At 47.6% G+C, this 22,955-nt stretch overlaps 1 protein-coding gene across 1 annotated transcript in view; it reads right to left on the reverse strand.

The window, feature by feature from the left end:
- Nucleotides 1-22,955, reverse strand: part of LOC148519656 (NFX1-type zinc finger-containing protein 1-like) — a 371,972-nt gene that overhangs the window by 13,439 nt on the left and 335,578 nt on the right. The window contains exon 25 of the mRNA XM_088476329.1: nucleotides 20,907-21,002. Coding sequence (XP_088332455.1) covers nucleotides 20,907-21,002 — 96 coding nt within the window. The remainder of the gene's footprint in view (nucleotides 1-20,906; nucleotides 21,003-22,955) is intronic.

Consider the following 22,955-nt stretch of genomic DNA (forward strand, 5'->3'; position numbering starts at 1 on the left):
AACCGGGAAATGCCAAATCCTAACTGACCCTGGAGACATCAAGTTAGGAGTTATGAGCCCATCTCCAAAAATTAAAGATTTCACGATTACCCTAGCTTTGGATCTTAAACCCAAACCTGTCTTTGCTACTGCTCTACTTGACTCGGAAGCAGCCGGAAATTTCATAACGTCTAGTTTCATAGATAAATTTCAGATTCCTTGTTTGTCTCTCAACCATGCCATCTCTCTGACCTCAATAGACGGACGCCCTCTAACTAACGGGATAGTCACCAAGGAGACTCAACCAGTATTGGTCCGAATTGGGGTACTTCAATCTGAGTCCTTAAAATTCCTGGTGATATCAGAGGCCTCTCAAGAAATTGTTCTTGGTCTACCATGGTTGCGTCAACATAATCCCAGGATAGATTGGACTTCTATGCAGATTCTGTCATGGGGTATGGACTGTCAGAAATCCTGTCTTCCAAAAATTCGACCAGTAAGAAAGACAGTTCCATTAGTTTCTTCTGCCATTCCCAAGGAATATCAGATGTTCGCCGACGTGTTCTCTGAGCAGCAAGCAAATATCTTACCTCCTCATAGGGAATGGGACTGTCCAATTGATTTGATACCTGATAAGATACCACCTCGTGGTCGTATCTATCCGCTGTCCTTACCTGAGACTCAAGCCATGACCGAGTACATCCGGGACAAACTGGCAAAGGGGTTCACAGGGGTGTATCTAGGGGTCCAAGCGCCCCTGGCAAAGAAAGGGACTGCCGCCCCCCTTCCCCCACGGACCCATATTTTCGGAAAAACAAAAGACAAAATAGAGATTAGTGCCAGCAAACATGGTGAGTGGCATCCTGGTCTAGGGGTAGATACAACCCTGGATGACACACACTGAAGGTGACACACACACACACAGAAGGTGACACACACACATCGGAGGTGACAGAGAGAAGGTGACACACACAGGAGCTCATACACATATAGGTGACACACACAGGAGGTGACACACACACAGAAGGTGACACACACACACACGAGATGACACACAGAAGGTGACACACACAAACAGGAGGTGACATACACACACACACACACACAGGAGATGACACACAGAAGGTGACACACACAAACAGGAGGTGACACACAGAGGTGACACAAACACACATAGGAGGTGACATACAAAGGACGTGACTCACACATACGAGGTGACACACACACATAGGAGGTGAGACACACACACATAGGTGGTGAGACACACACACACGTGGTGAGACACACACATAGGAGGTGACACACACACATAGGAGGTGACACACACAGGAGATGATACACATAGGAGGTGAAAAACTTACACAGAACGTGAGACGCACAGGAGGGGAAACTGGCATCAAAGGGTGTGGAGGGAGCACAGGGATCACTCAGCGCATGCAGCCGCCGTGCAGTGATGAAAGTGGATGGTGTACAGGTTACAGAGACCCGGGAGCTCCCCCAGACACCAAGGTTGGGGAAGTCACATGGATAAAGTATTGTATGAAGATGAGGGTGCAGCAATCTCCATACCGCCGCCGGCGCAGTCTCCATACTGCCGCCAGCCCAGAGCATTGCTGCAGCCAATCCACCACTTCCTCACCACACACGTGGCTTTGACCGCTGTGCTGCACCCTGGGACATGTAGTCTTCTTACTTTAGGGTGCCGCGCTGCACGTTAGGATGACATTAAAGTGTTATGGTGGAATGGAGTGTAGTGATTCTATCCCCGGCAGAGGGTGGCACTGTCAGATGGCGCCCCCCCTCCAGCAGGTGCCCCTGGCAAGTGCCATCCTGGCCAATAGCTAGATATGCCCCTGGGGGTTCATTCGCCCCTCTACTTCACCTGCCGGAGCTGGGTTTTCCTTCATTGGCAAGAAGGACGGTGGTTTAAGACCATGTATCGATTATCGAGGCCTTAATGACATTACTGTAAAGAATCGATACCCTCTTCCCCTGATTACTGAGTTGTTTGATAGGGTCAAGGGCTCTGTCATTTTTTCTAAATTAGATCTGAGAGGGGCTTACAATTTCATTCATATTCAAGCTGGCGATGAATGGAAGACCGCTTTTAATACCAGAGATGGACATTTCGAATATTTTCTAATGCCTTTTGGATTGTGCAACGCCCCTGCTGTCTTTCAGAGTTTCGTTAATGAGATTTTCCGGGACCTGTTATATGTTTCAGTTGTTGTCTATCTGGTCGATATACTGATTTTTTCACCCTCTGTAGCTAAACATCATAAACATGTTAAAGAAGTTTTGACCCGTTTGAGAGAGAACCACCTTTACTGCAAACTGGAGAAGTGTGTCTTTGGAGTGCCCAGTGTACCTTTTCTCGGCTATGTAATTCTGGCTCCAGTTTGGAAATGGACCCCAAGAAGGTACAAGCAATTCTGGATTGGACCCGACCTCAGACGCTGAAAGCCATCCAGAGATTGTTGGGCTTCGCCAATTATTATAGACGCTTCATTAAGGGACTTTGGCCCTCATTCAGAGCCGTACGCTCTGAGCAGAGCGCACGCTCTGAATGAGGGCCGGGCTCCATTTTCATGGAGCGTCCTCCTGGACGCTCGTATAGCTGTGGGTCACCACCCACAGGCTATACGAGCGTGCATTTTGATGGCCGCGATGGTCGTGACCATCGCGACCATCGAAATTGCGAGCCGGAGCCTGCGGTTGAGGTTTTCAACCGCAAGCTCCGGAGTGATTTTGGCTCTATCAGAGCCAAAATCACTCCCACTGACATCACTAGTGATGTCAGTGGGCCGGCTTCTGACGGGAGGCGTTCCTGTGGGAACGCCCCCGTCAGGGAGGCACGCCCCCGGCACGCCCACCAAAGGGGGCGTGCTGTCAATCAACATTGACAGCACGCCCCCTTTGATCGGACACAACGAGCGAAGGAAAGTCCTTCGCTCGTCGTGTCTGGCACATGCGCACGACGGAGCTCCCTCCGTCGTGCGCATGCTCAGTGCAGACCATCGACCCACTTGCGAGCGGACAGGCGCTCGCGAGTGGGTCTGAATCAGGCCCTTTCTACATTGCTGGCTCCCATTACAGCCTTGACCCGCAAAGGTGCTAATCCTGCCCAATGGTCACCTGAGGCAGAGTCTGCTTTTCATCTTCTAAAACAGGCCTTTATCTCAGCACCAGTTCTTACACAACCAGATCTGGACAGGCCTTTTTTGTTGGAAGTAGATGCATCATCTGAAGCTGTGGGAGCAGTCCTGTCTCAACGTTATGAGGACAATCGAGTCCATCCTTGTGGGTTCTTTTCTAAGAAATTCTCACCTGCCGAAAGGAACTACGCCATAGGTGAGCAAGAACTACTAGCTGTAAAGTTGGCGTTGAAGGAATGGAGATATTTGCTAGAAGGCGCTAAGTTTCCATTTACTGTATTTACGGACCATAGAAATCTCCTATTTCTCAAAAACCTTCAATGTGTGAGTCCTCGTTTGGCCCGCTGGGCAATATTCTTTGTCAGGTTTCAGTTCACCCTGACCTTCCGGTCTGGAGCACTTAATCAGAAGGCTGATGCCCTTTCGAGATCTCTCCTCTGTGATGATCAATCTGAAAATCAAAGCAATACCCCCGTCTTGGAATCAAGAGTTTTCGCCGCATTACAGGTTCAGGCTCCTACAGGAAAATCGTTTGTGGTCCCGGAATTAAGGAAGCAGCTTCTCACTTGGGCACATTCCTCTCGCTTCGCAGGGCACTCAGGCACTCGGAGGACCTTGGAGTTTCTGAAAAGACATTATTGGTGGCCTTCTATGAAGGCAGATATAATGGAGTTCATCTTTTCCTGCTCCTCCTGTGCCCAGCATAAATCATCACGACAAGCTCCAGCTGGGGAATTACTTCCACTACCTACTCCATCACGTCCATGGACGCATCTCTCTATGGATTTCGTCACAGACCTGCCAGTCACTCAAGTCTTCAATACTATCTGGGTTGTAATAGATCGATTCTCTAAGATGGTCCACTATATACCTTTGAAGAAGTTACCTTCTGCTCCTGACCTGGCACAGTTGTTCGTTCAACACATATTTCGTCTTCATGGCCTTCCTGACGAAATTGTCTCTGACCGTGGTGTGCAGTTTACTGCAAAATTCTGGAGGGCTTTGTGTTCTGTTCTTCAAGTGAAGTTAAACTTTTCCACGGCCTACCATCCGCAAAGCAACGGCTCCACCGAGAGAGCTAATCAAGATCTAGAGACTTTCTTTATGACACCTTCCCAGGACAATTGAGCTGCCTTGCTGCCGTGGGCCGAGTTTGCACATAATGCTTCCTACCATTCGTCAACTAACCAAACGCCATTTCATTTTATGTCTGCCCTAGTTTTTTATTCAAACCCGCTTCTGTGATCGCTCCTGCTACCACCCCGGGTCCACAAACAACCCAGAACATAACAAAAGCATATAACTTGCGACAAGAATTGGAAAATAGCTTCACCAAAACGACAAAATCTAAGAACGAAGACAATGAAAGAAAAGGATGTTTCCATTGCCTAAACTGTTTGCCATGTAGAACCACAAAAAAGAGAACTACTCAACCAACAACAACTTTTACATCTAACGTCACAAAACAAGTGTATAACATAAAAGATAGGATTTCATGCAAAACAGAGGGCCTCAGTTACTTGCTAGAATGTGAATGTGGCTACCAATACATCGGCCAAACCAAAAGAAAAATGAAGACCAGAATTGCAGAACATATTTTCAATATTAAAAAAGGATTACAGACCCACAGTGTATCAAAGCACTATTCAGATTTTCATAATAAAGATCCCACCAATTTAAAAGTCATTGGAATTCAAAAAATCTCCCAACATTGGAGAGGAGGAGACATAACACAAACTTTGTAGAAAAAAGAAACCGAATGGATTTACCATATGCAGACTCTGCAACCGAATGGACTAAACATTGATATTGAATTTAAAGCATTCCTTTAAATGTATTAAATACATACACCTCTATTTTATTGTTCAAATCATTCATTTTATTTACATAATTGTTATTACTTGTTTTTACCAATAACAAGAGATATGGTAAGAACTTACCTTTGTTATCTCTGTTTCTACGAAGTCCATAGGGTCCACAGGGTGACCTTGGGGTATAGCTGGATCCTGGATCCTCGGGCACCACGGAGTTAAAGCTTTTAGCTGCTCCCAGGATGCACTTGGGTCCATCCTCCCTTATACCCCGCCCCCGAGCCACAGGCACCTCAGTTGGTAAGCAGCCCAGGCCGGAGGAGGAGACGAAACAGAGAGAAGGAAGACTGGAACACACAAGAACCATACTCACAGAAATGGGAGACAGAAAACCGGTGACCAGTCAGAGCCCATATGAAGCCAGGTGCGTCAGGGCGTGTGCCCTGTGGACCCTATGGACTTCGTAGAAACAGAGATAACAAAGGTAAGTTCTTACCATATCTCTTGTTTTCTACTTCAGGGTCCATAGGGGTCCACAGGGTGACCTTGGGGATGTCCCAAAGCAGTCCAACTAAGGGCAGGGACGCTCCTGTGCTGATAGGAGAACCCGGCGCACAAAGGATGCATCCTGAGAGGCAAAGGTGTCAAACGCATAGTACCTCAAAAAGGTCTGAATGGAAGACCAGGTGGCCGCCTTACAGAGCTGAACAGCAGAGGCGCCACGGCTAGCAGCAAAAGAAGGGCCCACAGCCCGAGTGGAATGAGCCTTAACAGAGGCTGGAGCAGGTAAACCCTCCTGCATATAAGCCTCAATAATAACAGAATGAAGCCAACGGGCTACAGTCTGTTTGTTGGCAGGCCAACCCCTCTTGTGAAAACCAAAGAGGATAAATAAAGAATCCGACTTCCTCACAGAACTAGTCCGGTCCACATAAACCTGGAGTGCACGGACAACGTCTAAGGAAGCCTCCCCAGCCGAAAGATCAGGCGACTGAAAGGCTGGTACAACAATTTCCTGATTAATGTGGAACCTAGAAACCACCTTAGGCAGGAAATCAGGACGAGTGCGAAGCACCGCTCTGTCCTGATGAAAAACCAGAAAAGGGGGACGACAGGAAAGCGCCCCCAAATCCAAAACCCTCCTGGCAGAAGCAATTGCCAAGAGGAAAACCGTCTTAAAAGTTAGCCACTTGAGGTCCACTGACTCCAAGGGCTCAAAAGGAGGACCCTGTAAGGCCCGAAGAACCACCGCCAAATCCCACGGGGCCACAGGAGGCACAAAGGGAGGCTGGATTCTTAAAACACCCTGGCAAAAGGTGTGTACATCCGGCATAGCAGCAATCCTGCGCTGGAACCACACCGACAGAGCAGACACGTGCACCTTCAGTGAGGAAAGACGTAATCCAAACCCGTAGTCCAAACCCGACTGAAGGAAAGCCAGAATACGCGAAACCCGGAACACCTGGGGATCATATTTTCTGGCCTCGCACCACTGAAAATAAGTGTGCCACACTCTGTGGTAAATCGTCGCGGAAGCAGGCTTGCGCGCCCTCAGCATGGTGGTAATAACGGAGCTAGAAAAGCCCCGAGACCTCAGGACGGCTGTCTCAAGAGCCACGCCGTGAAAGATAGTCGACCCAGATCCGGGTGAAGACAGGGCCCCTGAGACAACAGGTCCCGCCGTTGAGGTAGGAGGTACGGAGCGTCGATGGACAGGCTCCGCAGATCGGAGTACCACGGCCTTCTGGGCCACGCTGGGGCCACCAGGATGAGTGTGCCTCCGTCCTGCTTGAACTTGCGCAGGACCCAAGACAGCAGAGAGATCGGAGGGAACAAGTAAGCCAGGTGAAACAGCCATTTCACAGACAGCGCGTCTATCAGACTTGCGCCTGCGTCCCTTGTCCTTGACCCGTACACGGGCAGCTTGTGATTGTGACGGGACGCCATCAGGTCCAGCTCTGCAGGCCCCACTTGTCCATGAGCAGTTTGAATACCTCTGGATGAAGCGACCATTCCCCGGGATGCATGTGGTAACGGCTGAGGAAGTCTGCCTCCCAATTGAGGACTCCCAGGATGAAGACTGCCGAGAGAGCTGGAAGATAGCTTTCTGCCCAAGCCAGGACGCGGGACACCTCCGACATCACAGCTCGACTGCGAGTCCCTCCCTGGTGATTGATGTACGCCACCGTGGTGGCGTTGTCTGACTGCACCTGAACGGCCCTTCCGTGAAGAGTGGTGCCTGACGACTGCAGGGCTCTGTACACTACCCGCAGTCCCAGGATGTTGATGGGAAGAATCGCTTCCTCCGCCGACCAACGACCCTGAAGTGACAAGGAGCCTGTCACCGCCCCCCAACCCCGGAGACTGGCATCTGTTGTGAGCAGAACCCATTCCGGGATCCAAAAGGGGCGCCCCTCGAGGAGATGAGCCATCTGTAGCCACCAGGCCAGGGACAGACGTACCTCCAAGGACAACACCAGCATCTGAGAGCGGATCCTGTGTGGCAATCCGTTCCATTCCGAAAGAATCAGCAGCTGCAGGGGCCTGGAATGGAACTGGGCAAACTCCACCATGTCGAATGCCGACACCATGGACCCCAAAACTCTCATTGCTGAGTGCACCGACACTCTGCCACTGCTCAGACAACTGTGAATCCGCAGCTGTAAGGAGGAGACCTTCTCTGGAGTCAGAAAAATCCGTTGCTGATGAGAGTCCAGCAGGGCCCCCAAATGAACCATCCGCTGTGATGGGATGAGGGAGGACTTCTTCCAGTTGATCAACCACCCGTGCGCCTGTAGACAAGCGACCGTCAGGTGGAGATGCTGGATCAGTACCTCCGGGGAGCTTGCCAGCAAGAGGAGGTCGTCTAGATACAGTAGCAACTGTATCCCCTGGCTCCGAAGGTGAGCCGCCATGATCGCCATCACCTTGGTAAATACCCTTGGTGCCGTGGAGAGGCCAAAGGGTATAGCCCTGAATTGGTAGTGGTTGTGGAGAATAGCAAACCGCAGAAACCGTTGGTGCGATGTTGCTATAGGCACATGGAGGTAGGCGTCCTGGATATCCAGGGAGACCATATAATCCCCTGGTTCCATCGCCAGAATGATGGAACGCAAAGTTTCCATCCTGAATTTGGGAACACTGAGAAACCTGTTCAGGGACTTCAAATTGAGGATGAGAGCCATTGGGTTTCTGCACCAGAAACAGCGTAGAGTAATACCCCATCCCACGTTGAGATTGTGGTACGGATATAATGACCCCCGCCGTCAGCAAGGCCTCTATGGCTTCCTGAACCTGCAAGGCCTTGGTTTTGTCCTGAGAAGGACTTGTTCAAAAAAACTGGCGAGGCGGCCTGTGCCGAAAAGATAGGGCGTACCCCTGGGAGACCACTTCTCGCACCCAGGCATCCGTGGTGGTATTGTGCCAGCACTGGGCGAATTGAAGAAGTCGGCCTCCCACTCTGGGGTCCCCCAGAGGGAGGCCCGTCCCATCACGCAGAAGGCTTATCTTCTTGCTTGGAAGAATGGCGCCTAGCACTCCAGGCTTGCTTCTTTGGCTTCGAGGCGGTCTTGGTTGCGGACTGCCTCGGGAAGGACTGACCCTTTGCCTTGCCCTGAACCTGAAAGGAGCGAAAGGCCGAGCTCCGGACCTTAGCGGGTGTCGTGGCAGAAGGGAGGAAGGCCGACTTGGATTTTACCAGGGTATCTACTATTTTGTCCAGGTCCAGACCAAATAGTAACTCTCCATTAAAAGGTAAGGCCTCCAAGCCTTTCTTTGAATCACGTCTGCTCTCCAAGACCTCAACCACAAGGATCTGCGAGCAGACACTGCTGCCGCCGAAACCCTAGAGGTCAGCAGGCTAGCATCCAAAGATGCTTCTCCAATGTAGGAAGTGGCATCTCTCATCTGTCCTAACAACGCCCTCTGGACATCTGGAGCTTCATCCGTAAATGTATCCTCCAAGGCGTTGGCCCAACCCTCATGGCCTTGGCCACCCAGGAGATGGCCATGGACGGCCGGGCTACAGCCCCTGAGAGAGAGTAAATAGACTTTAGACAAGTCTCCACCTTCCTGTCCGTAGGATCCTTGAGCGAGGATATAGACGGCAATGGCAAAGTAGCACTCCTAATGAGGCGTGTTACATGGGAATCGACCGCAGGCAGAGTTTCCCACTTCTTACAATGTGCCTCCGGAAACGGATAATTGGACACCAACCGCTTCTGTGGCAGGCATCGCTTACTGGGTGTCTGCCAGGTCACCGCCATGTGATCCGTCAACTTATCAGACAAGGGGAACGCTGCAGAAGTAACCTTAGCTTTTTTAAAACTAGGATACCTCGACCTCAATCAGAAGAATGGCCCGCACCGCCCTAACCAGAGCCCGCACGTTGATGGAAGACTTAGTGTCTACCTCCTGGACTGAGGCATCTGAGGCTGAGTCATCCTGCACCTCACCATCATCCGAGGACCCCTCAGAGTCCGAAAAATGCCATAACTGTGCGTTTAGATGCCCTGGAGGGCACGTCACTGCGCAACATCGACTGAAAAGCCGAAGATGCTGCCGCCAAATCTTGGACAGTGTGGGAAAGCGCATCCACCCAGGGTGGAGGAGCTGCCACAGGAGCCTGAAACGGCACCACAGCCTGCTGCGCCACAGGGGTGGACTGTATATACATTGGCAACCCCACATAGGGACCAACAGGCTGAGACCCCGGGGGAGTCTGCAATAATTGTGGGACACCCGGGGAATGGGGGATGGTAGGCTGGGGCAACACCCTAGGAGGGACGGCAGTCGGGACCGACAGACGGTCCGCGATGGACACCAGCACCTGGGAAAACATCGCCCATGGTGGCTCCTGCGACATAGGAGGTTTAGACGTACCAGGGATCGCCTGGCACCGTCCGCACAGGCCGTCTTGTGACAAATCCTCCTCCACTCCTGTAGAATAGCGCCTGCAGGAGAACAACACAGGAGCCACGGAGTGCTCAATCTCCTCCTCAGACTTGACCAACTATATAGTTAAATATACAGTTATGACGTAGGAAGAAAACGAGCGCACTCACCAGTGTGCTGGACAACAGCCCACAATATGGTACTGTGCAGCACACAACTGTATGTGACGGACCTCACAAATACGTGATCTATATAAGTGAGGTCAGTAGAAACACCCTTCCCCTGCACATCTGTAGGGCTTGTAGGAGAAGGAAAGGGATAGGTATAGGCTGACAGTAAGTAGAAATTAGCACAGACAGGCAGCACTAGCTAAAGTCACATACCATGCAGGAAGATATACTCACTGCACTTTCCACTACAATCAACCTGCCCAGATTCAGTGTCTGGGAGGGCTATAGTGCTGTGTACACTGTCCTTTTGCAGGGAAGAGGTACACAGGGGGACCGGTCCGCATGCTCCCTGAGAGCATCTGCACTGCCACAGAGAAAATGGCTGCTGGAGACCTCAGAGGAGGAGTGGCCCGAGTAACTGCAGCTCAGTGACGCCAGACTACTAGCTGAAAGGCGCGCTGAGCTGAGGGGAGGAGCCGCTAGACAGGGAAGACTTCCTCCCCTGGCTAGCATATTAACCCCCGTGTTGCCGGCATCCCGCTTGCCGCGTTACCCTGGTGGTCTAGTGGTCTGGCGGGGTATGCCTCCACTGGAGGGGGAGCCCGCCGCCACCGCTAGCGCCCCCGGTCTGTCCCCTAGACCGGGGGCATGGGACTGCATTTTTAAAAGGAACCCGCGCACCACCGCTAATCAGCGGCGCGCGGCTTACCTTAATCTCCCCGGCGTCTCCGGCAGCAGTCCCGGGGAAAACCAGAGTCCGGCTAGTACAGACTCTGGCTTCCCCCGCCGCAATCCCCAGTGCAGTACTGGCATCGCGGCGCCAGCAGGGAGAAGGAGCGGCAGCGTGGGCGTCTGTACAGACAGCCCATCGCTGCCGCTCTGAAGAAAAAAACTAAAGTAAAAATAAATTTAACCTAGTTAAAATAAATAAAAAGCTTTAGGGGGCTGCTCCTGCAGCCAACCCCCCCCCCCCCCCCGCAGGGTTACCCGACTCCGGCCGGACACCAGCTTAAACTAAGGTGCCTGTGGCTCGGGGGCGGGGTATAGGGGAGGATGGGCCCAAGTGCATCTTGGGAGCAGCTAAAAGCTTTAACTCCGTGGTACCCGAGGATCCAGGATCCAGCTATACCCCAAGGTCACCCGGTGGACCCCTATGGACCCTGAAGTAGAAATTATATTTTATTACAATACACTTACACATTTAAAGCACAATACCTCATTTGTAACCATGTTAAGAAACAAAACATGGTTACCGCCTTTTTTAATTAGGAAATCCTGGTGATTTCCATTTTGTCTAATCAATCAATAAAGTTTTTTCCGAATAAAAGGAGATCACTGCTCACCATTGCTATCCTTGACAAAGGGCATATGTGCCTGAAATGCGTTGGAAAGCTTTGGACACAGCACACGTGAAGGACACGCTCCAGCACCGCAACAGCAAACAGACGGATTGTTTATCCTTGCACTGTATCCCTGCACTGCATTAAGCGGAAGACAGAGTGAACATACACATGAAGGGAACCAGCTGGCAATGCTGCCGTGATGATTGGAAGGTAAGCAGAGATAGGGAAAGTTAGTTACGAGTGCTACCTTCCACCGCACGGACACTGAACCGGCTTATATCGGAAACCCATACACTGCTTGTCCTACAAATTTACAAAAGTGGCTATAAACATCATTTAACCACCTTCTTTTTTACAGGTATTGAGCTACACATTTGTTACACTTTCCAATTTCAAGCACTTGATTTATCTTTTATATGTTTTTTTTTTTTAATTTGTGAACAAGCAGCTTTTGATTATCTATCATATATACCTCATTAGTGCAGTAATTATAACACTAATACTACTATAGGGGGCATTACCACTGGGGGCACTACTAATGGGGGTATTGCATAGGAGGTACTGCATAAGGGGCAACACCTGCTGTGGGCATTGTATAAGGGGCACTACTACTGTGGGCATTGTTTAAGGGACACTACTACTGTGGGCATTGTTTAAGGGACATTACTACTGTGGGCATTGTGTATAAGGGGCACTAATTTGGGCATTGTGTAAAAGGGGCACTACTGTGTGTCATAACATGAATAAAGGACTAATGTGTGGCTTGGGGATAATGTATTATACAGGGCATTATTGCGTGTGGCATAATGTGTTATACAGGTTGGGTCTCCTATATGCAAATATTCTGAAATAAGGAATATTCCGAAATACGGAATAATTTTGGCATGACTGAGATAATGAAACCTTTGATTTTTGATGGTTCAATGTACACAAACTTTGTCCTCGGCTCAAATTATTAAAAATATTGTATAATATTACCTTCAGGTTTTGTGTATAAGGTGTATATGAAACAAATTAATTTCATTTCTGTACACAAACTTTGCTTGAGCCACAAAATTATTGAAAATATTGTATAAAATTACCTGCAGGCTGTGTGTATAAGGTGTTTATGACACATAAATGCATTCTGTGTGTATATTTGGGTCCCATTCCAAAGATATTTCATTATGATATGCAAATATTCCAAAATATGGAATATTCCGTTATCCAAAATACCCCTGGTCCCAAGCATTTTGAATATGGAAGACTCATCCTGTAAAGGGCATTACTGCGTATGACATACTCTGTAAGGCGCATTACTGCGTACGGCAATTTTTCACTATGAGGGGAGAGCTTGGGGGAAGCCCAGCACCCCCGTCAGTACTGGGCACCAGGGGCGTATCTAGGGGTCTGAACGCCCCTGGCAAGCTAAAGGACAGCGCCCCCCCTCTTGCATTTTCCCCTACCACACAGTAGGGCGGGGGCAGTTTAAGAATGAACCCTGACTCCTCCCATCTCTACTTATGACTCCACCTACTTCCAATCGTGACACCTCCCATTGTATTGTTATATGTATAGTTTATGTTTGATTCATTTGTTTGTCCCAACGCAACTCTTCTCTTATATGTATAGTTAATTATTTTTTGTTGTTGCCCTCACTCCTTCTCTTATTTATAATTAATGTTCCCCTATTACCCTACATGTTCACTTGCTGTATATGTGTGTGTGTGTGTGTGTGTGTGTTTCGTTTAATACTGCTTTGTCCCCCCTTCTCCCTTTTACTTAAATTATACATATTCTCAAAGAATTTTTGGCCCCTCACTCGTATACTTTTCTTGTGTGTCCCCTCCCCTCCACCACACATACATACACATATATATATATATATATATATATATATACACACGAACACTAATATATATATATTTATATTTACTTCCTTCTTTCTATCTATCCTCTCTTCTGTCTTTTTCTGTAGCTGAAGGCGGGGCTTGGTTCTGTTCAGACAGTGCAGCCAGGGGCAAGCGCAGGATATTGAGGGGGGGGGATTGGGGGTGTTCCATAATTATATATATATATATATATATATATAGACACAGACAGCATACATACACACATAACATACACAGATCATGCTGACAAACACACACAGCTTGCATACATACACACATGACATACTTACAAACACACACACAGCATACATACATACACACATAACATACACACATGACATACAAACACAGCATACATACATACACACATAACCAGTGGCGTAACTAGGGCAGGGCGAGCGGGGTGCGTGCCCTGGGCGCTGTTGGACCGGTGGTGCGGGGGGGCGCCGCCGGCCACGGTACCGGCCCGCCCGCCCTAGTTAGCCAGTGTAGCGCCGACCGCAATGAGTGCGGTCAGCGCTACACATTTACACAGGACCGGCGCTAGGCTTCCAGCGCCGGTCCTGTGCTGCACGCCTGAGCCCGTTCCCTCCCCCTGAGCGCTTGCCCAATAGCGCCAGGAGGCGGGCTCAGGCTGTGCATAACACACGCATCGCCGCCAGCGCTGGCGGCGATGCGTGTGTTAAACAGCAGCCAATGAGAGTCAGATAGACTCTCATTGACTGCTGCAGCACCCACTGCAAGAGCCGGACTTCCGTCCGGCTCCTGCAGTGGGTAATGGGACTGACATCATGACGTCTGTCCCATAATGCTGAGCGCGCCAGCACGGGCGGGAGCGGCGTCGCGAGCAGGACCAGGAGCAGAGGTTCAGGTAAGTATATTTATATATATATATATATATATATATATTTTTTTTTTAACCTATCTGCACAACGGGGGAGGGGGATGGCTACTACTGGGGGGACCTCTACTGGGGGAGGGGTGGCTACTACTGGGGGCGCCATTGGGAGGACCTACTCTACTGGGGACTACTACTTGGGGGGAACTACCACTGGGGGCATTATAAAAGGGGCCTACTACTAGAGGCACTGCACTCGGGGGACCACTACTGGGTGCAATAATAGGAAGGGCCACTACAGGGGGCACTGGATAGGGGGGATCACTACAGGGTGCCTGCATAAGGGGACCACTACTGGGAAAACTGCATGGGGGGGGACTACTGCTGGGGGCACTATATAAAGGGCACTGCATGGGGGGGGGACTACTACTGGGGGCACCATATAAATGGCACTGCATAAGGGGATACCGCTACTGGGCGCACTGCATTGTGGGGACTGCTACTGGGGGCACTGCATATGGGGGAACACTACTGGAGGTACTGAGTAAGGGGAACTAATTGGGGGCTGTATAAGGGGGACCACTACTGGGGATACTGTATAAGGGGCACTACTATGGGCCTGCATAAGAGGGACCACAACTGCATAAGGGGTACTGTATAAGGGGTACTACTGGGGTTAAGGTGCATATGGATAGGAATGTTCAGCGTGAAAATAAAGGGGTGTGTCATGTTGACACGCCCCATTTTTAAGTGACCACGCCCATTTTTTTCCCCACGTGCGCCTTCGGCACGCGCACATCTCGGGATGTTGGGGGGGGCTCCCTTTTCAAATTTGCCCTGGGCTCCAAATACCCTAGTTACGCCACTGCACATAACATACACACATGACATACAAACACACACACAGCATACATACGTACACACATAACATACAAACACACACACAGCATACATACGTACACACATAACATACACACATGACATAGAAACACACACACAGCATACATACACACACATCTAACATACACACAACATACTTACAAACACACACACAGCATACCTGCACACACACAAGACTGACCTGTTAACACAAACACACACCCCCCACCCAACCAACACTAACAAGAGACTGTCACTGACCTGTTAATAACACACACACACACACCACCACCCCCTACCCTGCCAACACTAACAAGAAGAGACTGACCTGTTAACCTATCAGTGCTGTGCTGTGCCGAACAGATACCTTGCACTGGGATATGAGTCACTGCACCATGCGGGAGCCGAAGAAGGCAGAGCTCACAGCAGGGTTGTGGATAGATCCCCTTCCGTAGATGTACCTACTGAATGGGATTTATATACACAACCCTCACAGCAGCCAGTCAGGACAATCGGGTGCGCCGCTGATATACACTGCGGCGGGCACCCGGCAAACAGAAATTGCAGCAGCGGCCGGGTCAGCATTCTCTGCTCAGTGTGGCTGTCGCCACCTGCACCCTACCTATCCTTTCCTTTGCCCAGCACACCATAACCTGTCTGTCCACAGCAGCATGTATTGCTATAGTAGCACTGCCAGGTGGCGCCCCCTGGTGGCTGGCGCCCCTGGCAAGTGCCATCCTGGCCAAAGTATAGATACGCCCCTGCTGGGCACGCCCCAAAGTGTGATGAATTGGGGGTGTTCCGCAAGGACTCGCCCCCTTTACGGAAGGAACATAGGGCCTGATTCAGAGCCGGACGTTCTTTGAGAGCGCTCGCTCTGAATCAGGGCGTCCCTTTTTTTCTTTTAAAGACGGCCTCCTGGCCGCTCGCTAAGCTGTGGGTGACCACCCACAGCTTTAGCGAGTGGCCAGGTGATGGTCGCGATGGTCACGACCATCGCGGCTTGCGACGAAGACCCTTTTAACCCAGTGACCAGAGCCGGAAGCTCACCCACTGACATCACTTGTGATGTCAGTGGGGCCGCCCCCAAACGGCAGGCGTTCCTTGGCCAGCCACCCCCCTGCCCGCCTCCAAAACAGGGCAAGCTGTCAATCAAAATCGACAGCTGCCCCGCTTTGATGCGAGACCCATAGCGACGGAGCGCCCGTCGCTGGCCGGGTCTCATGCATGCGCACGCCGGAGCCGGCTCCAGCGTGCGTATGCGCAGTGGGGGACCATCGAGCCACTTGCGAGCACTGTGCACTTGCGAGCGGGTCTGAATCAGGCCCACAGTCTATAAAATAGGGGGAACTTTCGCCCTGAGTTCCACAATATCTAGAACCGGCCCTGTCAGGACTACATACATTTGCCCACTGAGTGGCGTGCACGAGCCCTGAATTGAGTTCCACCGAATATAACTTATGGCAACCAAGACCCCATCCCCCCATCCATCTCTCTCTCCTGTTTTCTACACATGTTTCTCAACATCCTTTGTTTGTTCATTGTTGTTTGACATGTATTATATTAGATGTATGACACCATGATTTTCAAAGTTTAGCTGCACTGTTCGTCTTATGTATAGACAGCAACTTTGACTAGTCATTAATTTTATTTGCTAATTTTATGCTACATTTTTTTTTTTTAAATCATAATTTTCTTTCTTTCTTTATAGACATATATTCGAATATTTCTGTATATTTCACTGCAGCACAATTCTTTTAATAAAATAGATTGCTTACATGTGACTGTACATCATCCTTTGTCATCATCTTCGCACATGATGATATTCATTTACTTACTTGTCACATACTGTACACACTACATCTAGTCCATCACCAAGTGAAGCACCAGAAGAACCTACTGTATGTTACTTCAGCATTTATTTTGGAGGTTGGTGACCTCCTTACCATCCAGCAGTTCCCAGACATCGAATACACACTAACAGGTCCTCAACCTTCTGCTCATTTAAGAAATACCTCCTAAGTCAGTACATTTCATAACTTATAAACAATTTTGCTTTTCTGCCTCATACTGTTAATAATGTAATTTCAATGCCTTCAACCCTCCCTTCCTCTATGGTTATTACTGCCAATCTTATGTAATACAATTGTGGGATCTATTCATCACTTATTTTTCACAAAAGCATGTGAAAATTAAAATTTCCACATAATTTTGTTAAAAATAAGTGTCAGGGTTCTTCAAGGATGGGGGAGGGGGGGGGTGACAGACACCAACAGGGTTAAGTTGAAGCCGGTCTTTCTTCCCAGTCTGTCTTCAAGCTGCACATGCGCAGCGTGAAGACAGGCAGTGAAAAGTTTCTCAATTATGAAAAACTGCTTTGTGGAAACAGCAGCTCTTCGGAAATGATAGTTTAGGGCAGGAGGCATGATGAAAGCCTCCTAAACTGTGTTTGAACTTGCAGCGAGCTCGAACCATAATTATCACAAGTGATAATTATGTTTTGATGAATAGGCCCCTGTGTCTCTCTTGCATCCACTCCCTATAGTGTACATGCTCTCTTAGGGCCTGATTCTGAGTCGTACACAATGCAGATGTTTAAGTAACTGAGCAATTTTTTTGCCACTGCATATGAATCTAAGTCACTAAAAAGTAGCACTGCATATTTGTCCCAAGTGTGTACACACAAAGGCGCAGTTGCGAATGAGAAGCACTGTATCAGAAACATACAGGAAATGTGCTGGGCATTCCTGTGTGGTGACTGGGAGGTGGATATTCAGATGTACCAAAATGGGGCATCTTATGGACAGGTTATGGGATTGTCGCTGACATATTGCTTAAGTGGTTATGAGCTCAGATGCATAATTATTCACATTGGAGGCCACACAACAAAGAATCTGCACCTAACATGGGGTTGATGCAGGTTTCGATGGTGTGACCAAAGATTGTGTCTAAAGACGTACCAAGCTGTATGTGAGCATGGGCATCGCAGTCCTTGTACGTGCAGACGCACGGCTGTGCACCAGGAAATGGTTTGTACCGTATTTGCATAGTCACAGAAGCAATACCACCAAAAGACGCACACGTGGATGCTGGTGTTCCGACTCAGGCCCTTATTCTTTCCTCCCTCCCTCATCGATTTATTGTCCTTGGCCTATTGCACCATAGTTGTAAATTCCCTTACGTTCATTGCACCATCTATTGTTACACTTATGCTTCTGTCTCTCAATGCTAAGCCTTCTTTTCACTACCACCATCACAGTCTTATCTATTGATTAGTTTAGATACTGCCATACAGTATCTATTGCATAATACTGCCACTATATTAGATTGTGCCTATTTTACAGCCACATAATGAGCAGCATTCTCTCTCATTTCTTTCCCTCTTTCTTACTCTCATTTCTCGTATTCAACCCTCTCGTACTCCCTTCACCTTGACCCCAACCCTCCTCACTGCTCCTGCAACATTTCTAATCTCATAAACATCTCTCTTCTTCCGTTTCTCTCCTCTGGAATGTCAGGTTAGTCTACAATAAGCTGACCTCACCCATGACCACTTCATCCCTAAGTCCTTCAATCTCCTCGATGTCAGAGAAACCTGGCTATCTCCTAGTGAAACTCCCGGTCCTGCTGCAATGTTCAATGGATACTTCTCCTCCCACCCCCACAAACATGACACCTGTTATGTTTCCCCAGAACCAGCTATCTCATTCCTCCAGAACCTTTCCTCCTGATGTTAACATATCCACCTTCAATATATACACTTTGCTCTTGTCACCATTTATCATCCCCTAATTTCATGATAACTTGTCTGTTTGACTTTCCCCTCCCTCTAATATTCTCAACCCTCAAACCACCAAATTTCTCTCCCTCTCCTCCTTGTATTAAATTTCCCAATGGACCTCCTCCCCCTCTTACATCAATGGATATTCCCTTGACCTGGTCTTCTCTCATCTCTGCACTGTTTCCGACTTCAACAACTCCCCCCTCCCTCTCTCTGACCACCACCTACTCTTCAGAATTACCTTCACCACATGCCACCTTCTCCTCTAAGTCCACTCATAGTAGGCAAAATCTTAACTCCGTCTCTTCCTTCCACATAAACTGGCCACAACAAGGTCATTGCTGACCTCCTCATGGCCAAATCCAAAGGCCTGTTCTCTATTCTTATATTACTTTAACTCACAGCAGTATTTGACACAGTTGACCACTACCTTCTCCAAACTCTCCACTCCATTGGGTTTCGCACCTCAGCTCTCTTCTGGTTCGCCTTCTCCTTTTCCAACCACTATAATTATACTCCATTTCACAAAAATGTCTAGGTGTTATACTTGACTCTACCCTTTTCTGCTCCCCTTACATCCAATCCCTTTCACAATCCTGCCTTGTCCATTTCCACATTATTTCCAGAATCAGGCCCTTCCTCACCATGTAAACTAATACAACTCTTTCATCTTCAGAAAATACTTTGTCAAGTCTTAACAGTCTTTTATAAAGTCAAAATGTGTTGTCATTTGACCTCAGCCAGTGACTTAACTTTCACGTTTGCCACTCATATACGAGAGCGGCACAGCGAACAGGTAAGCAAGAGAAGACCTCATTCGCTGCCAAGATTACATCAGACACACATAGCCTGGGATACTACAGGGATAGTATAGGGTAAAATTAGGTTGGGTACATTGTTCTCAATCTCAAGAGCTATATTCATTAATTTACTGCATGATCTTATTTCTTTGTCTGCTGTTTATAACCACTAAATGATATACTTAACACTCACTTACAAAGCTCTTAACCTCATAACTCATCCCTATGTTTCCAGCTTCATCTCCTCACACGCTTCCTCCTGCCCTCTTCACTCTGCTGATTTTTGCTGTCTCCCCTCCTCTGTGATCACAACTTCCCATTTCCGCATTTGGGATTCCTCCCAGGCCATTCCTAACTTTTGGAATGCCCTCCCTTGCTCCATTAGACTTCCATCCAGCCTCCCAACCTTCAAACATGCCCTTAATTTTTGTAATTCTAAATTACCACCCCTGAATCTAACTCTCCCCTTTATGTCCATCCATAACCTGTATAAATTGTAAACCGTATGAGTAGGACTCTCTTAACTTTGTCTTCTCTGCATATTTATGCTAACTACTCATTGTAATTTCAGTATGTATCTATGTGGATTTATACACTGTCTTTTCTAATTGTATCCCCCTATACAGGGCTATGGAACCCTTGTGTTACCTTATAAATAAATTATTATTATAATAATATAAAACTCCTCCACGTGTAGTTAAGTTGTATTTTACAAGTTTTTATCCACAATGCCATGCTTACTAGCAAATGTTTATTGAGTTGGTTTTGCGGGATAATCTATATAAATTAGATAGAAGCAGGTTAATACCTGTAGTATTACTGTATGCACAGTGGAGGGCTGGCATATAGTAATAGACCCAGTGTGGCAGGGGAAGGCATACTTGCCTACTTTACTGGAAAGTTTAGTAGACTCCAGAATTTCAGGAAGTCCTCCTGCACTTACAAATGAAGAAGACCCTCCCACATCCCACCCACTTCCCTTTTTAAATGAGCAGGGAAAGGGCATTATCCTGGCCTCTTCCCCACTGTGTGATGTGGGGCTATTAATAAATGTAACCAGGACCCCCGCACTAAACACTCAGATCTATAATATATTGGATGGATTAAATTCTAAGCTAACGGCAGTTTGAACATTTGAAATAAGCAGTGAGCAAATCAGAACTCCACCTTTACACAGATCTACTCAGATGAATTGAAGTATATTAGTGTAACTTGTGTTATCATTGTAGACTGACTTGTACATGATTATTCCTGATCTACAAAAGATGAAAATGGTGAAGCAGTTGACTGAGCAGTGTCTTATGGTTAGTCTGAAAGCAAGTTCATTCTCAACTTCATGCTTTTTAATATGGTAGAATTTACCACTTCTTCTATCATAATATTTACCTTAATGTTGTCAAAATTCAGTACAGACTCATGGTTCTCCAGCGCGTCATATATGTGTGGTGTTAGCAGCCGAGCAATCTCAGGCCTCATCCGATGCTGAAATGGAAAAAATTCATCAATTGCACTGAAATTACACAAGACATTAACATTAAGTTAACACATGGCATGCACGTCTGGCATAGCTATAGGAATGATGTAAAATGTGTGTCATTATCTAGCCTGCTCACTAGACATTTAATTATGTCACAGCTATAATTGGTACTGTATTCATTTTATCCATGGTTTGCTCAGTGTTTTTCAAAAATCATTTAAATACAAATCCCTCTTAAAAATATGGTTATAAATGGTTATATACATGTTATAAATGTTCTTTCTAAAGAAAAATACTATTGGACTGCATTACAAGTAAATCTGACAACCAAATACCACTCTGAAAACCCAGAAATACCCTTGTAAAACCCAGTAATGCTTCCATGAATGTGCACACTTCTCCCCATTGTGGGTTTCAGACAATTTTGCAGTCTCACCATCTTGAAGCGCTAATCCATAACATTCCCTTGTAATTCCTTTGTCAATCCAATGGAGGAAATAGGTAACAAACATCTTTGCAAGAAAAACTCTACCTCCAATTAACCCTGAAACTGGCACTTTAAGTTTTATCAATCCCATTAGTGCTAAGTATCATTAGGACTCCAGATATACATTTATACTGTTCAGAAGGAGTTCTACTTGTCTTTAGTACTCATGACGTTCATACGTGTCAAAGAGTCACCATTCTTCTACTGTACAAATGGGGTGTGTGTGCGTGTGTGGGCAGTGGGAAGGTGTGGCACATTATGATATAATTTCGCTGGTGTCAAAAGAACTGGTATGGGATAGAGATAAGTCCAGAGATGAGAGGAAGTTTACAATGCCAAGATCTCCTGCATCCTCGTTTCAATAAAATCATTAGCAGACTTATATTAAAACCCTTTTGCTAAGCAATAACCAGACAATAACTACAAACAATATTATGAAATGTACATTTCAAAACAAAAATTGCAAACTTGTTCTCTTGGCACATACAACACTAAGGGAGGAATTCAATTAACAGCAGTAACTTATAGCAGGTGAAAAATGGTGGTAGCCTCTGGCTTTAACGCCCGGGGCTATTCAATTAGAACCCATTTTTCTCGCCCGATAAATTACTGTGTCAATGCGCGTTAACCCATGGAATCTGGGATAAGGATTTGGGTTAACACGGTCACGGCATCCGCAAACAGGCTACTTAACACAGATTTATTTTTGAGCCAGCTCCAGCTGGAGAAAAAAGTCCTCGTTAACTGCAAGCTGCCTTCAGCTCTAATTTAATAGCCCCACTGCTTCAATTAGTTTGTAATAAATTACTGTGGCCAGGGCTGTTTTTCTGGAAAAATAGGTTCAGGAACGGTAGGTGGGGCTACTGGGGGGTGAAGTTATAGAAAAACTATATATATATATATATATATATATATATATATATATACTTTATATAATATGAGATATGGTAAGAACTTACCCTTGTTATCTCTATTTCTACGAAGTCCACAGGGTTCCGCAGGATGCCTTGGGGTATAGGCGATGGCGGCAGACATCGGGCACCTCAGAGTGAATTTTTCAGCTTCCCAGGATGCACTGGGGTCCCTCTCTTATACCCCGCCCCCGAGCCAAGGTAAATCAGTTACGTAACAAGCCATAGGCCGGAGAAGGAGAAGAAAGAGAGAAGAAAATCTGGGAGACACAAGAATCACATTCTCACCAGAAGGAGACGGAAAAACCGGTGACCAGAACAAAGCCCATCTGCAGTACAGGTGCGACAGGGCGGGAGGAACCCTATGGAACCCTATGGACTTTGTAGAAATAGGGTACAAGGGTAAGTTCTTACCATATCTCATATTTTCTACTTCAGGGTCCATAGGGTATCCACAGGATACCTTGGGGATGTCCCAAAGAGGTATCCTTTAAGGGTCGGGACGCTCCTGTGCTGAAAGGAGAATCTGCCGCCCGAAGGAAGCATCCTGAGAGGTGAAG

The sequence above is a fragment of the Taudactylus pleione genome, unplaced genomic scaffold (genome assembly GCF_031769625.1).
Source record: "Taudactylus pleione unplaced genomic scaffold, aTauple2 ptg000186l, whole genome shotgun sequence".
Lineage (NCBI taxonomy): Eukaryota > Metazoa > Chordata > Amphibia > Anura > Myobatrachidae > Taudactylus > Taudactylus pleione.